At 35.6% G+C, this 14,195-nt stretch overlaps 1 protein-coding gene across 1 annotated transcript in view; it reads right to left on the minus strand.

The window, feature by feature from the left end:
• The window catches only part of Slco6a1 (solute carrier organic anion transporter family member 6A1), a 103,011-nt gene that overhangs the window by 36,108 nt on the left and 52,708 nt on the right, over positions 1-14,195 (minus strand). The window contains exons 9-10 of the mRNA XM_059278745.1: positions 14,157-14,190; positions 2,339-2,492 (exon numbers count right to left, since the gene is read on the minus strand). Coding sequence (XP_059134728.1) covers positions 2,339-2,492; positions 14,157-14,190 — 188 coding nt within the window. The remainder of the gene's footprint in view (positions 1-2,338; positions 2,493-14,156; positions 14,191-14,195) is intronic.

The raw sequence follows: 14,195 nt of genomic DNA on the forward strand, positions 1-14,195 counted from the left end.
GACAACATTTGGCAGTCATACTCTCCACTGGAAATGCTCTATCGTTCCCATGCCTAAGTGTCAAATGTTTCCGTACACGGTGTGTGGCTATTTTGTGGAATCTGTCTATATTTGCTGTGCATTATGAATTAATTGTGACCTGTAGAAATATAAGAAAATTTTAAAGAATTCCTTAAGATGAATGTTCCAAAGCAGGATTTCCTGCAAAGGAGAGTAGCTCAATAGTGATACTGAGTTTAGCCTCTCAGGGAATGTTCATTTGCTATATGGTGGAATGGTGGGCATTTGCAGTTGCGTTTACATATTTTAACACAGTAAGGAGAAGAAACGGGTACACGTATAAAGCAAGGACTTACAGTTACTTAGTCAATGTTTGAAGATGGAAAATTTTATATGGGAGTTCAATATACCTATTCCTTCTATATTTCCCTCATATTTTAAAGACTTAAATACTATTTTAACATAGAGCACTTTAGAAGAATGATTTTTATAAATTTCAAAATCTTTTTTATACTCATGCTTGTATACTAATGCTTGTTAAAAACCTTGTTATGATACTAAATCATAAATGCTACTAAAGATATTGACTAATATATATGTGTGTATATATATGAATCAGTAAATATGCCTATTTCCTGCACTCTTCTCTTCAAAAACTAGGAAACTGAGCGGGAGAAAGGCACAGGATTTTTAGTACCTAGATCCATATTTTTTTACTATTTAAAAGATATAAACTGAAGAAAACGTAATTAGCAACTATAAAATGTTCATGGGCAGATAACTGAGTCATTGAAGTACCAAGAATCAGGACTTAGGTTTGATCCCCAGCATCCACATAAAAATCCCAGGTTGATGGTGTGCTTGTAACCTCACTGCTGTAAAAGCAGAAAGGTGTGGATCCCTGGGTCTTTCTTTGGAGAGCTCCAATCTGTGAAAGACTGCCTAAAAAACCAAGGTGGACCTCTCTTAAGGAATGACATCAGAGTTTGTCTTCTGAAAATTACTTTATTCACATATTTTGAGACTGAATACTTTTTCCATTTTTAAATGTTATTAGAGTTGTGCATATGTGCTTCATGTTCACACATATGCACACATTCATCAAAATGTGCATACACCGAAAATCAAAAAAGGAGAACCCCACAAACTCAGACAAGTGATAGACTAGTCAATTGCTCTTTATAACAAAACAAGGACTAGGGAAAAAAAATAAAACAGTTGTAGGCATTATCAGCAAGCAAAGAAATAAGAAATTTCATGGGCATGCCATGAGATATGTAAAGAGGTTTTTTAATTAAGAAATTTTTTATTCATTTTACATACCAACCACAGATCCCGCTCTCTTCCCTCCTCCCGCCCCCCCAGCCTTCTTCCCCCCAAATCCTCCCCCCATTCAAAGGATTCAATTCAGTTAAGCCATACTTCTCTCATTCATGTGATTTCTGTATGGCTGTCCATTTTCCAGAATGTCAGATATTTTTTCTGAAATAGTGCAAAGAACTAGGAACTGGGGATAAAAGGTCAGTGGTAGAGCCCTGGATTCAATACCTCTAAAACAAATCTTATCCATATCCGAGTTACTGTAAAGCGGAAATAGAGAAACAACAGGAAAATACAGAGTAGGCATTTTGAATCCCAGCAGAAGGCAGATTTGAAGGAAAGCTGACTCACAGGATAGCACTTCGAAACCTTTTGGTGTGTGAAAGATTGTGTTCAAAGTTCAGTGAGCGCAGCTGAAAGGGAACTCAGAAAGCATAAACTGGGTTTTCTTTCTGTGAGAAAGAGGAGGGTTTGTATGAGCGAGAATTATTGAGACCAAGGTTGGAAAAAGCACAGGGACAAATAGCCAAACTAGTGGAAACACATGAACTATGAACCAATAGCTGAGGAGCCCCCAACGGCATCAGGCCCTCTGGATAAGTGAGACAGTTGATTAGCTTGAACTGTTTGGGAGGCATCCAGGCAGTGGGACCTGGACCTGTCCTTAGTGCATGAGGTGGCGGTTTGGAACCTGGGGCCTATGCAGGGACACTTCGTTCAGCCTGGGAGAGGAGAATGGACCTGCCTGGACTGAATCTACCAGGTGGAGCTGAATCGCCAGGGTATTCTTTGCCCTGGAGGAGATGGGAATGGGGGGTGGGCTGAGGGGAAGGTGAGGGGGGGCAGGAGAGGGGAGGACAGGGGAATCCATGGCTGATATGTAAAATTAAATTAAACTATAAAAAAATAAGGAAAATATAAGAGCAAAATTTTAGAGAGCAGTGGGAGTAGAATCTAATCACTGCTTACAAATTGAGCATGTTACTGGAGAGCAAAAAGCACAATAAATAAAATTTACCTTTTCATTTTGTAAGTTTTTAGAAGCCTTGCAGCCTGCAAAGCAGGGAGAGAAATACTCCTTGTCATCTCTTCCACATACAGAAGCGTAGATGGAGCTTGAGCAACCACACTGTACATTGCAGGGAGCTGTGAGGTTTCCAAATATACCTGACCTGCAAAGTTGAGATTAAATACAATTATAGCACCATCATTTAAATTATCAATGCACATATCAAAATATCAATAAGATCCACACATGTGCTCATTTAATTAATTTTTTCACAGGTTTACTAAGGTCTAAAAACAAAGAAATGGACATTTAAAATGTGTACCATTTGAAAGTCCTGGAGAGATGGTTTAGCTCTTAAGAGCACTGCCTGCTCTTCTAGAGGACCAAAACTCCATTTCCAACATTCACAATGCAGTTCCCAACCACCTGTAACTCCAGTTCCAGGGAATCTGATGCTCTCTTATAGTCTCTACAGGTACCAGGCATGTAAGTGGTTCATATAAATACATGCAAATGATCTTTATTTGCTCTTACATAGACATATATTTTCATGATTCTTGTGTTAGTGTGAAAAGAATATTTAAATTGTTTGAAAGGTTTCATGTAACTATTTTAGAATTATTTTATGTGTATGTGTGTTTTGTTGGAATGTATATTTGTGAGTGAAGCAACTATGAAAGCAAAATTGTGACATTGAATCCCTTGGAACTAGACTTAGAGACAGTTATGATCCTCAGTGTGGGTGCTGGCAACCACACTGCTCCTCTGGAAGGAGAACAAGGGTCCTTAAACACTGAAACAACTCTCTAGCTACCACTTCCTTTTTTTTTTTTTTAAAAAAAATCTTTTCAGGAAACTATCAGTTTTCCAAACTGGTTTATTGTTAGGAGCACCAAGTTCCTTGTGCTCAGAGATCACCAGGGAAACCAGAAATGCTAAATATACAGGATTTTCATCTCAAAGGGAAAAAAATTGAAGTGATTAAGAGCCTTGTGATCTGCATTATCCATTGGGCAGGCAATAGCAAGCTCTTATAGCCAGGACTAGATGTATCTAAATGACTCTTACATTACCTGTACAGCTAGGGGCTCTCCCAAGCTCCTACAATAAGGACAGAGGTAGCTAATAGACTATATGATCTCCACTCTATATGTATGACCATAACCATGCCAAATCCTTCCCTATGTATTTAAGATAACACAGATAACTCATCTTCTTGGAAGAAATGTCATGGTCCTTGAATTGAGTTTCAATGTAATTATGCTTCCTTGTGCACTGGGGATCTTATTACACCAGAAAATATTTTTCAAAATTATACTGTGTTTAAATATGCTGACATTATACCTCCTGGCATCAGACTCCCCAAAATTTGATCCAGGTTGACAAAGTCAATCTGAACTGAGTTTTCATTCTCATCTATTCCTGGTCCATTTCGCTACCTGGGGTGACACCTAAGAATGCTGAATTATGGGGCACATGACCCTCTGAGAAGGTAAGGAAAGTTTTCTTTAAATAGATATTAGGGTTTCAGGAAACTCAGGCCTCCAACGGAAAAGAGATCTCAACCCTTGAAAGAGTGGTACTAACATGGACTCTTCACAGTCTTTGGGACAAAACATTTTGTAGAATTATTGAAATGTTTGTTAAGATCCAGAAAAACAAAATATTCAGAGCTATAGCTTTGCAACTTTATATGCCTAGGAACTGATATGAAGAAATCCCATGAGAAAAGAGATAAAATCCCTGTCAATTATTTAAGAAAACGGAGAGGGGGAAGAAGATGGGGAGGGAGAGAGGGAGGAGGGGGGATTTTCTGTCATACACATGTAGACAGAGCAGGCAGAATGGACTCAGATTCCAGGCCAGCCACACAAGTTTGGGGCTCACCCTCCTGAATGATTTGACCAGAACTCGGAGTTCTCTCTCTGCATGCCTCCTGCCAGCCCAGAGCCTACTAGTTCAGAGCAGCAACACCAGAGTTCCAAGGAACAGCAGATGGAGCTCCACCACCTGTAGCATAAGCTAGGCCTAGACTGTCACAGAGCTTAGTTTGTTTGTTTATTTTTGTTTTGTTTTTCCCTCATAGCAGGAATAACTAAGTTTCAGTGGTTCCTTCATGAGAGAAAAATATTTAAAAGACATAAATCCCTTAAGCTGGAGCTGATTAAATTTCCTGAGCTATTGCTCATTCAGTATATGGAGGACATTCTCCTCTCCTGCTCATCAAAGCAATGCCTCAATCAGTGCTTACCTTTTATGTTAGATAAATTTAAACAACAAAATTAAAATTTTATGGCTAAGTCAATTGGATACACTCTTAAATGTCTATCACTACTGAGGGTTTGACCCTGTTCTTTAAGTTGCTTTCTCGAGAGCCTTGGTTAATGTCTACAAGAAATTTAACAGCTGAAACACAACAGGAAGGTTGGTGCTCAACAATAACTTACCTCATGTATAAATTATCATACGAGGATAGAAATACACTGAGAGTGGAAACCAACCTAACATGAGAGGAAAGAAATAGTGCAGAAGGGCTGTGAATGTAGAAAGGGTACAGTGAATGGAAACATCTGGAACGAGGAACTCGATGGAGTTTAGTAAAAAGAAGTGGGAAAGGATGGCACATGAGTAGTGTGGACCCAAAAAATGGAAAAGAGACAAAACAGCATCAGGCTCCCCAAAGTTTGATCAATGTTGACAAAATCAATCTGAACTGAGATTTCATTCCCACCTCTTCACATGTCACTTGGCTACCTGCATGACACCTGCAGGGATCCCCTCAGCTTATGATTGCATTTCTGCTAGCAGTCTACAGGAGTTTCAACTGTTCTCCATGTTTCTCTGTAACAGTGTGATTTCAATGACTTAGGCATTCTGATACGGGAACAATAGTTAAGATTATGACGTTTGATTCACATTTTCTAGTGACTAATGGTAATGAATTTATTTCTGCATATTTTCCATATATATATGAGAAATATATGTACATATATATTATGTGTGTGTGTGTATATGTATATATATATATATATATAATTTGATGAAAGGAAAGTCTAGATTCAAATTATTTATCAGTTTTTGTTGTGTTGTTTATTTTATATTACTAATATGAATGCTATTAGGGATTTTATATGATCAGAAACAAACCTTTTATTTTGTATATGTTATTTTCAATATCTTTTTACAATCTGTGCCTTGATTTAAAAAAAAAAAGTCCTTGAAAGCCAAGTATGACGGTGCACATCTTTAATCCCAGGATTTGGGAGGCAGAGGCAGAAGCAGAGGCAGATGGATCTCTATAATTTGAGGCCAGCTTAGTCTACATAGTGAGTACAAGAACAACCAGGTATACATAGTGTGACCCTGTATCAAGCCCCCTACAAAAAAAAGAAAAAGAAGTTCTTGAAAAAGCAGGTTTTAATTTTTGTGAAGTCCAACTTGCAATTTTCTTCCTATATTATGTGTTTTATGTCATGTGAAAGAAATCCTTACCAACTTCAAAGTAAAAAAATTTTCCCCCATATTCTTAGAATATATTTTACATATATACTTAAGGTTCATTATAAATTCCTCTGTATAATACAAAGTAGGAATCCAAGTCCATATCTTTACATATATACATACAATGTTCCGAATCCAATATCAATTTACATCTTCAAATTATTTTTATTACATTTTATTTGTGAGTATGCATGTATCTGTATAAGAACATGACATGGGGGTAGGTACCCTCAGACAACAAAAGAGGATGTCAGATCCCCTGGAACGGGGGTAACTGGCAGTTATCAACCAACTGACATGGATTCTTGGAACCAAATTCAGGCTCTCTGGAAGAACAGCAGGCATTCTTAACCCTGAGCAATCTCTCTAGCCCTGCTAATAGTATTTATATGTAATTTTTTGGTCTTTAATTTTTTTGAGACTATAATTATGTTTCTCCTCTCCCTTTCTTCTATCCAAGCCTTACCCACTCCTTCAAATTCATGATTTACTTTTTTCACTAAATGTTATTGTATATATATATATATGCATATGCATATACATATATATTTCTAAATATATAGTCTGTTCACTCCATATAATGCTACCTGTGTGTATGTTTTAAGAGCCAGGCAGCTAATAGCATTTTTGTAAATGACTATATAGTCTCTACATTGCATCTGTACCCTGCCAAAAATCAACCTTCTATACATACATGTGACTCTATTTATACACACTCTCCGTTATATTCCACTGACATCCTTTTAACAATCTCTTGATTAACATAGCTCTACAAACTGTATTGGAAGCAAATAAGAATTAGTCTTCTAATTTTGTTATTTTTTAACTTTTTTGTTTTTCTAGGCCCTTGCATATCAGTGGCAATATAAGATTTTATTGCTAGTATCTACAAAGGACAGTCTGAAGGAATGTTGTTACCACTACACTAAATACATGACAGCAATTTGGGAAAGAGTAAAATCTTCATAAATTAAACTTCCAGTCCAAGAATATTGGATAGCTTTCCTTTAAAAATGTCTCTAATATTTTCACCAATATATCATAGCCACGTAGTAACTACCCAAATGAACAATCAGTGACATACAGCCCCAGGGACAGAGAATCATGGGTTCTTTTATATTGAGACTGTATTGTGTAATTATCCTAAACTCAATATATTAGTTCTAGTGCCTTTTTAATTTTCTACAATCATTTTGCCTTTAAATAGTTTAATGGCTTTACTAATAGTGTTTATTCAAAATCCCCTTTTGTTTTCTTTAGTTAATTTAGCAAAACCTCTCATAAAAATTGAAAAGAAAATATTGAAAATAAACATCATTGCATTTCTGATCAGTTAGTGTTCCATCCCCTGAGTATACTCTGCCTGTTTTAATAAACCATCATAGGCTAGCTGCCTTCAGCAGTTACACAGTTATTTCTGGAGTCGTGAAATCAAGGACCAAAATGTTTGTCTCAGTTAGGGTGCTTCGTTTTGTTTTGTTTTTTGAGACATGTTTTCTCTGTGTAGCCTTGGCTGTCCTAGAACTCTGTCTGTAGAGCAGGCTAGCTTTGAACTCAGAGATCTACCTCTGCCTCCCTAGTGCTGGGAGCAAAGGCTTGAGACACCATGCTCAGCTATAGTTAGGGTTTCTATTGCCGTGATAAAACATCATGACCAATAATAAAGTGGGGAGGAAAGGATATTTTTATCTCACAACTGTCATATCACGTCATCACTGTCAGGGCAGGAACTCAAGGTAGAAACCTAAAGTCAGAGGCCATGGAGGAGTGCTGCTTCCTGACTTGCTAGGTTTGTTTTTTTTATACATTCCAGGACCACTTCCCATGGGTAGTATGATCTAAAATGGCTTGGGCCCTCCTTCTTCAATCATTAATAATAATTTAAAAAATACTCCTCAGGCTTCCTACAAGCCAATCTTATAGATGCATTTTCTTCATTGAGGCTCCCTCCTCTTCGATGATGCTGGCTTATATCAAATTGACAAAACACTAGCCAGAATAATGCCAGAAGAACAGATTCTATATTTAGTGATTACCCTCTTACTATATCACATAGGACCACTTTTTCAATATGTGCTCACATGGATTAAAGAGTAGGGGCACTGGATACTTCTACTTGTGAGAAAAGAAATGTGAACCATGAAGTCTTCATCTTCATGTTCTAAACTAAGACTAACATCCCTAGGGTCCCAACTAATATTATAACACAGAGGTTGAAGACATCAAGATGTGAATAATGGGTCAGATTAAAAAACATTCATATCATAACTTATAAGTATAAAGGTAACTGTGGGAATTCAGAATCCCCTGAAGAACTCAAGTACTAATCTTTAAATTCCAGGTTTCTTAATGTATTTAAAAGTGTATATTGTATGTCTTAAAAATGAGTTTTATTGATTGATATACAGCCCACAATTTTAAGGGTATCATCCTATGTTTTTAGTATATTTGTGTATATGTGAAATAACCAAAGGAGTCAATTATTAGAGCCTTTTCTTTTTTTTTTTTAATTTTAGAACAACCTTTAATATAGTTCCTACATGTCAAGGAGAAAAACGGATACAACTGTAACAAAGTGGGTTCAAGTTGAAGTCGAAAAGAAGAGTTTAAGCATTATCTTAAGCTAGGGTAGCTACAGCAATACCCATTTTTCTTGGGGAAAAAAGGGTGTACAGTACAGAATGACTCCATGTGATAAAGTGAGTCATAAAAGAGCAATTTGTCGGGCGGTGGTGCCTTTAATCCCAGCACTTGGGAGGCAGAGGCAGATCTCTGTGAGTTCGACACCAGCCTGGTCTACAGAGTGAGTTCCAGGTAAGGCTCCAAAGCTACACAAAGAGTCCCTGTCTCAAAAAAAAAAAAAAAAAAAAAAAAAAAAAAAAAAAAAAAAAAAAAGGAGCAGGTCACTGGTACAGACCCAAATGGTACGGATTAATGATTAATTCTTTGGTACAGCTAAATACTTTCTGAGCAGGTCACTGGTACAGACACTATAAACAAGTAATTACCAAAGTAATAATTGGGACCCCATGAAACTAAAAATCTTCTGTGCAGCAAAGGAGCAAAGGATACCACAAAGTGATTGACAAGGCAGCATGGAAGAATGGCTAAAAGTCTTTCCACATTGTACACATGAGAGAGGGTATGTAGAATATAAAGAATGCATTGTTACTTCAAAAACTGATCCATGATATTTACATTGAGTCTTGTCTTTACCCAGGTGTGTAAATACATTAAAAATAGAGTGATTACAATGATCAGAAATTTACTTACTATACATCAAAGAAAATATTAGAGCCTTTTCTAATCTTCCTTCTCCATCATTTCATCATTTTTCTTTACTTTCTCTTTCTTTCTTTTATTCTTTCTTCCTTTCATTCTTTCTTCCTTTATTCTTTTCCTTAATTCTTCCCCATCTCTTCTTTTTGTTACAAGAGACAGAGCCTTAATCTATAGCCCAAACTGACTGAAACTCACCAGATAGCCAAGGCTGACCTTTGACTCATGATAATCCTTCTCCATCAGTTTCCAGTTTGGTGCAGAAAATTTTTATTGCCTCAGAAAGTAACAGACGTTGAATTTTATCAGGTAATTTTTTTGGCTACCTGTAAGTTTTTTTTTTGTTTCAGATTCACTTTTTTTTAGTATGATATATCTATTGATTTTGTCTGTTAATCCTATTTTCTTGATGATTCTTGGTTGATCATAATTTGTATAATCTTATAAATTCATTAATATAATATGCAACAATAAGATTAAAATAATTGGTATATTTACCAACTTAAGAATTTATCATTTCTTTGTATGTGGGAATACTCAAAGTTCTTTCTGCCAGCTGCTTTAAAAATATGTAAAAAATTATTAATCACAATTATCTTATTGTGCTATACAACATTAGAAGTCATTCCTCATACACAAATGCCTCCTTGAACATACTTACCGTCACTTTTTCATCCACTTCTCATTCCCAAAACTAACTTAGCCTCCAGGATCCACTATTGTACAGTGTCCTTAAATATATTTATTAGAGTTTTAAGTTTTTTTAATTTTATTTTTCTTAAATTTAAATCTAAAATTTAATCTAGGCTGGCCTGGAACTTACTATGTAGTTGTAATTTTCATTGTAGTGATTTACTTCCTTGGTAAAATTTACTCTTGGGAATTTTATTTTATTTGCTTTTTATAACTACAGCTAATGGGAGGTTGCCTTTTTCATAATTATCACATCAGTTTTTCACATATTGCATATTGATCTAACATGACTGCATTTAGTTCTTTCCTCCTAGCTCTTTGTGACTTTATGCTGTCTGCTCTACTGGCTCTCTTTAATCTAATTCTACTTACTTGGATTTCTCTGTTTTCCTAGTTTAGTTGACGGGTGGGCAGTTATTTTTTCAAAGAAAAAAAATGTTGTGTTAAACTAATCATTTGGGGTCTGGAGAAACAGTTCAGCAGTTAAGAGCACTTGTTCTTCCTTCTAGAGAACCCAAGTTCACTTCCCAAAACCCAGGTCATCAGTTCACATATGCCTGTAATTCCACCTCAGGTGAATCTGATGCCCTCTCCTGGCTCCTACAGGCACAGATATACATGATATACATGAATTAAAAATTAAAAAAATATTTTTAAAGAAGTGTTGCATTATGTATGTTTAGTTTTACTTTCATTACTTCTGGGACGTCTTTTTTCATTTCTAGCTTGTTCCTGTTAAATATTCTTTTTTTTTAAATTTTTATTTTGCAATACAATTCAGTTCTACATATCAGCCACGGATTCCCTTGTTCTCCCCGCTCCCGCCCCCCTCACGTTCCCCCCAGCCCACCCCCCATTCCCACCTCCTCCAGGGCAAAGCCTTCCCCAAGGACTGAGATCAACCTGTTAGATTCAGTCTAGGTAGGTCCAGTCCCCTCCTCCCAGGCCGAGCCAAGCAATCCTGCATAGGCCCCAGGTTTCAAACAGCCAACTCATGCAATGAGCACAGGACCCGGTCCCACTGCCTGGATGCCTCCCAAACAGATCAAGCCAATCAACTGTCTCACTTATTCAGAGGGCCTGATCCAGTTGGTAACCCCTCAGCCATTGGTTCATAGTTCATGTGTTTCCATTCGTTTGGCTATTTGGCCCTGTGCTTTATCCAACCTTGGTCTCAACAATTCCCGCTCATATAAACTCTCCTCATTTTCGTTAATTGGACTCCCAGAGATCCACCCGGGGCCTACCCATGGATCTCTGCATCCAGATCCCTCAGTAGTTGGATGAGGTTTCTAGCACGACAATTAGGGTGTTTATTCTTTCCTTTCATTGTTAGACGGCCAGTTTGAAGTTATTCTATGTTTATGATGTAATTATTCATTGCTATAAACTTGTGCTTTATTGCTTTTATGTCATGTTTCAATATTTAGCATATGTTTCAACTTTTTATTTTTTAAATTACATGCTGATCCATTGACTGTTGGTGTTCATGTCACTGACTTTTGATATAGCTATACATTGTTTTCAGTCTATCTTACTAGTTTCTAATTTTATATGATTTTTGTGGTCAAAATGAACACATATAATTATTTTGTATTTTTTAAGATATGTTGAGACAGGTTTTGTTACCTAAGGTATAGTCTATTCTAAATAATATTCCCCTTCTGATAAGAAATATATGTCAGGCCGGGCGGTGGTGGCGCACGCCTTTAATCCCAGCACTCGGGAGGCAGAGGCAGGCGGATCTCTGTGAGTTCGAGGCCAGCCTGGTCTCCAAAGCGAGTTCCAGGAAAGGCGCAAAGCTACACAGAGAAACCCTGTCTCGAAAAACCAAAAAAAAAAAAAAAAAAAAAGAAAGAAATATATGTCAATAGTTGTTAGGTACAACATTTGTTAAAGTCTGTGAGGTCTACTTATTATACAGTATGGTTTAAAACTAATGTTTCTCTGTTTTTTCTGTCTGGGTTATTTGTGCTTGAGAAATATAGGGCATTTAAATCTCCACAATTATATTATCAGATTTTAGCACTACTTGTACATTTAGTGATATTTGGTTTATGTAGTTGGGTAGTTTATGTAGCTGCACTGTGAAAATATATATTTCTCATGTCCTTATTTAACCTTACATGTTACCCTATTAATATAAACAATTTTAGTGTCTTTACACATCAGTTAAAGATTTAATTTTGAAATAAGAATTTTGCAGAATGATGATGTATCAATATCTGTGACAAATTTATGCCAAATTGTGTCCTGTCCTTTTGCACCAGTTACCTTACTTTTATTTAGCACATACATGACTAGTCAGAATAAAAACAACATACTTAACCAAACATATTGTGTAGATGGTATGTCAGGCCAGCATATTATATTAGTGTGTTCCCTTTCTGAAATTGTTCTTAATACCTCATTTCTTGTCTGATAAAAACTGGGGTTTAGACGTAATAACTTTAATTGTCATGGCCAGCCATGTGAAGTAGAGAGTTAAACTACTGAGTTGGAAGGCAGCAAGACTGACAGAATTTGCTTACTTGGTACCATGAAGTGTTATACCAGTCCTTTCTAAGTTTGTAAAGCTTTCTTGAAGGGAAGTAACTGAACAATTAGATTCAGTGTTGCTCAGGACACATTTGCTTTCTTTTCATGGAACTTGTGGCCAAGCTAACTAGAACTTGAGACCACTCTGAGCAAGGAATAGTGATCATATATGAGTATTATAATCATATTTAAAATTTTATCTTATTTAGTAAATTCTATCTTACTGTGAGGCAAAAGTATAATTCCTATTTTTCCCAGCATTACAAGATTTATTGTACATATGCAGATCTCTTACACACTGGAGAATTATGTAAAACTGGAAGTGGTATCTTAAATTCTATTTCCAGTTGGAAAAGTAAATTTCCCAGTAATATTCTTTTAAAACATGCAGCATCCTTCTCAGTTTGGAATATCTGCTTTGCATAAATTAAGTTTCTAAGTATTCATAATGTATCACTGAGCTATCTATTTTGAATCTTATAAAGATTTTTAGGAAAGACAATACCACTATACTTGTTTTGGCTTCACAATAAATTTGTATCTCTTGTAGTTGAATTCTCCAACTTGGTTTCATTGTTTTGGTTTTTAAGGAGTGTATTCTCCACTTATGACCATTGGTTTTGTGCTCTGCATATGTACATAGGCTCTTTGAGGTATGTGGGCATCTTTATTAAGGGAAAAATGATAAATTTTATTTTAATTCAAATGTATTTTGAAAAGATATTGTTTGAATTATAAATAATTTTCAAATAAAGTTGTAGAGAAGTGGCATGTTCATAACATTTAGTATTCATGTATATGAGGGTCAACAGTACTTTTACTTAAGTGTTAAGTAACATTTTATTTTATTTATAAATGCTTTTGTTCACCTTGGATATTTGAGAATTTTATTTAGGAACCTTACCTGATTATTTGCAAACAAATTCTTTAAAATATGGGATTTTTTTCCATTTTTCTTTTAGCTGGATTGAGGAAGCAGTTAAATAAGTATTTTTGTGCCTGGAGATTTTTCAGTTGACATGTCATTAATTCTTCAACTGTAGTCTTGAATTTTCATTTTTCAGATATTTCTCCACTGCACAGTATAATTGTTCTACCAGATTAACAAAAGTTTTTGCACAGAAAATACTTTTAATTTTTGTAAGATTCTAAAAGTATCATTTTTTTCAGTTACAGATATATTTTTATTGATATGTCTATTCATTCAAGACCTTCCTCTAAGTTCTTTGGACAAATTTGTAAAAGAAGTGAAGTTAAAGTCATGTTATAACCCTGTGGATAGCTCCAGTAGCATGTATTGCATAGCGGTTTGCTGTAAGCAAACCAATTGTAGTTGAAAGTGCTATTGTTCTCTTTCAGAATTTCATTTGCTTAATCCTTTGGTTATCAGTTGCATTTATGTTGTACAATATTTAATATTAACCCATGCCAAGCCTTTTGAATTTTTACATATAAATTAAAATGTCCGTGTATATGCTCATAATACATTAAACCCATCCTTGATGCTCACAAGAATACAGACAGATCAGTTCAAGAACATGAGATCAAATCACTTTATACATATTCTAACACCATCTTGTACTTGCTACATACCCTAACACAAAATTCTAGTTTTGATTCTATCATGAATACATGATAAACATCTCTCTCTGAAATAGGTACCATTAATATGAAGAGTAAAACTGTCTTTTATACTTCATTTACATGTTTAATAATTCCAAGACTTATATAAATATATATGGTTACTGGATTATTTTTTCTGGAAAATATTTCCTTGATTATAATTTAAAAATCTAGTATACAAACTTATATTTACCCATCATAATCTTCATTGATTCCAGCAAATTCCACTGTT

This window comes from Peromyscus eremicus, chromosome 13, assembly GCF_949786415.1.
Source record: "Peromyscus eremicus chromosome 13, PerEre_H2_v1, whole genome shotgun sequence".
NCBI lineage: Eukaryota > Metazoa > Chordata > Mammalia > Rodentia > Cricetidae > Peromyscus > Peromyscus eremicus.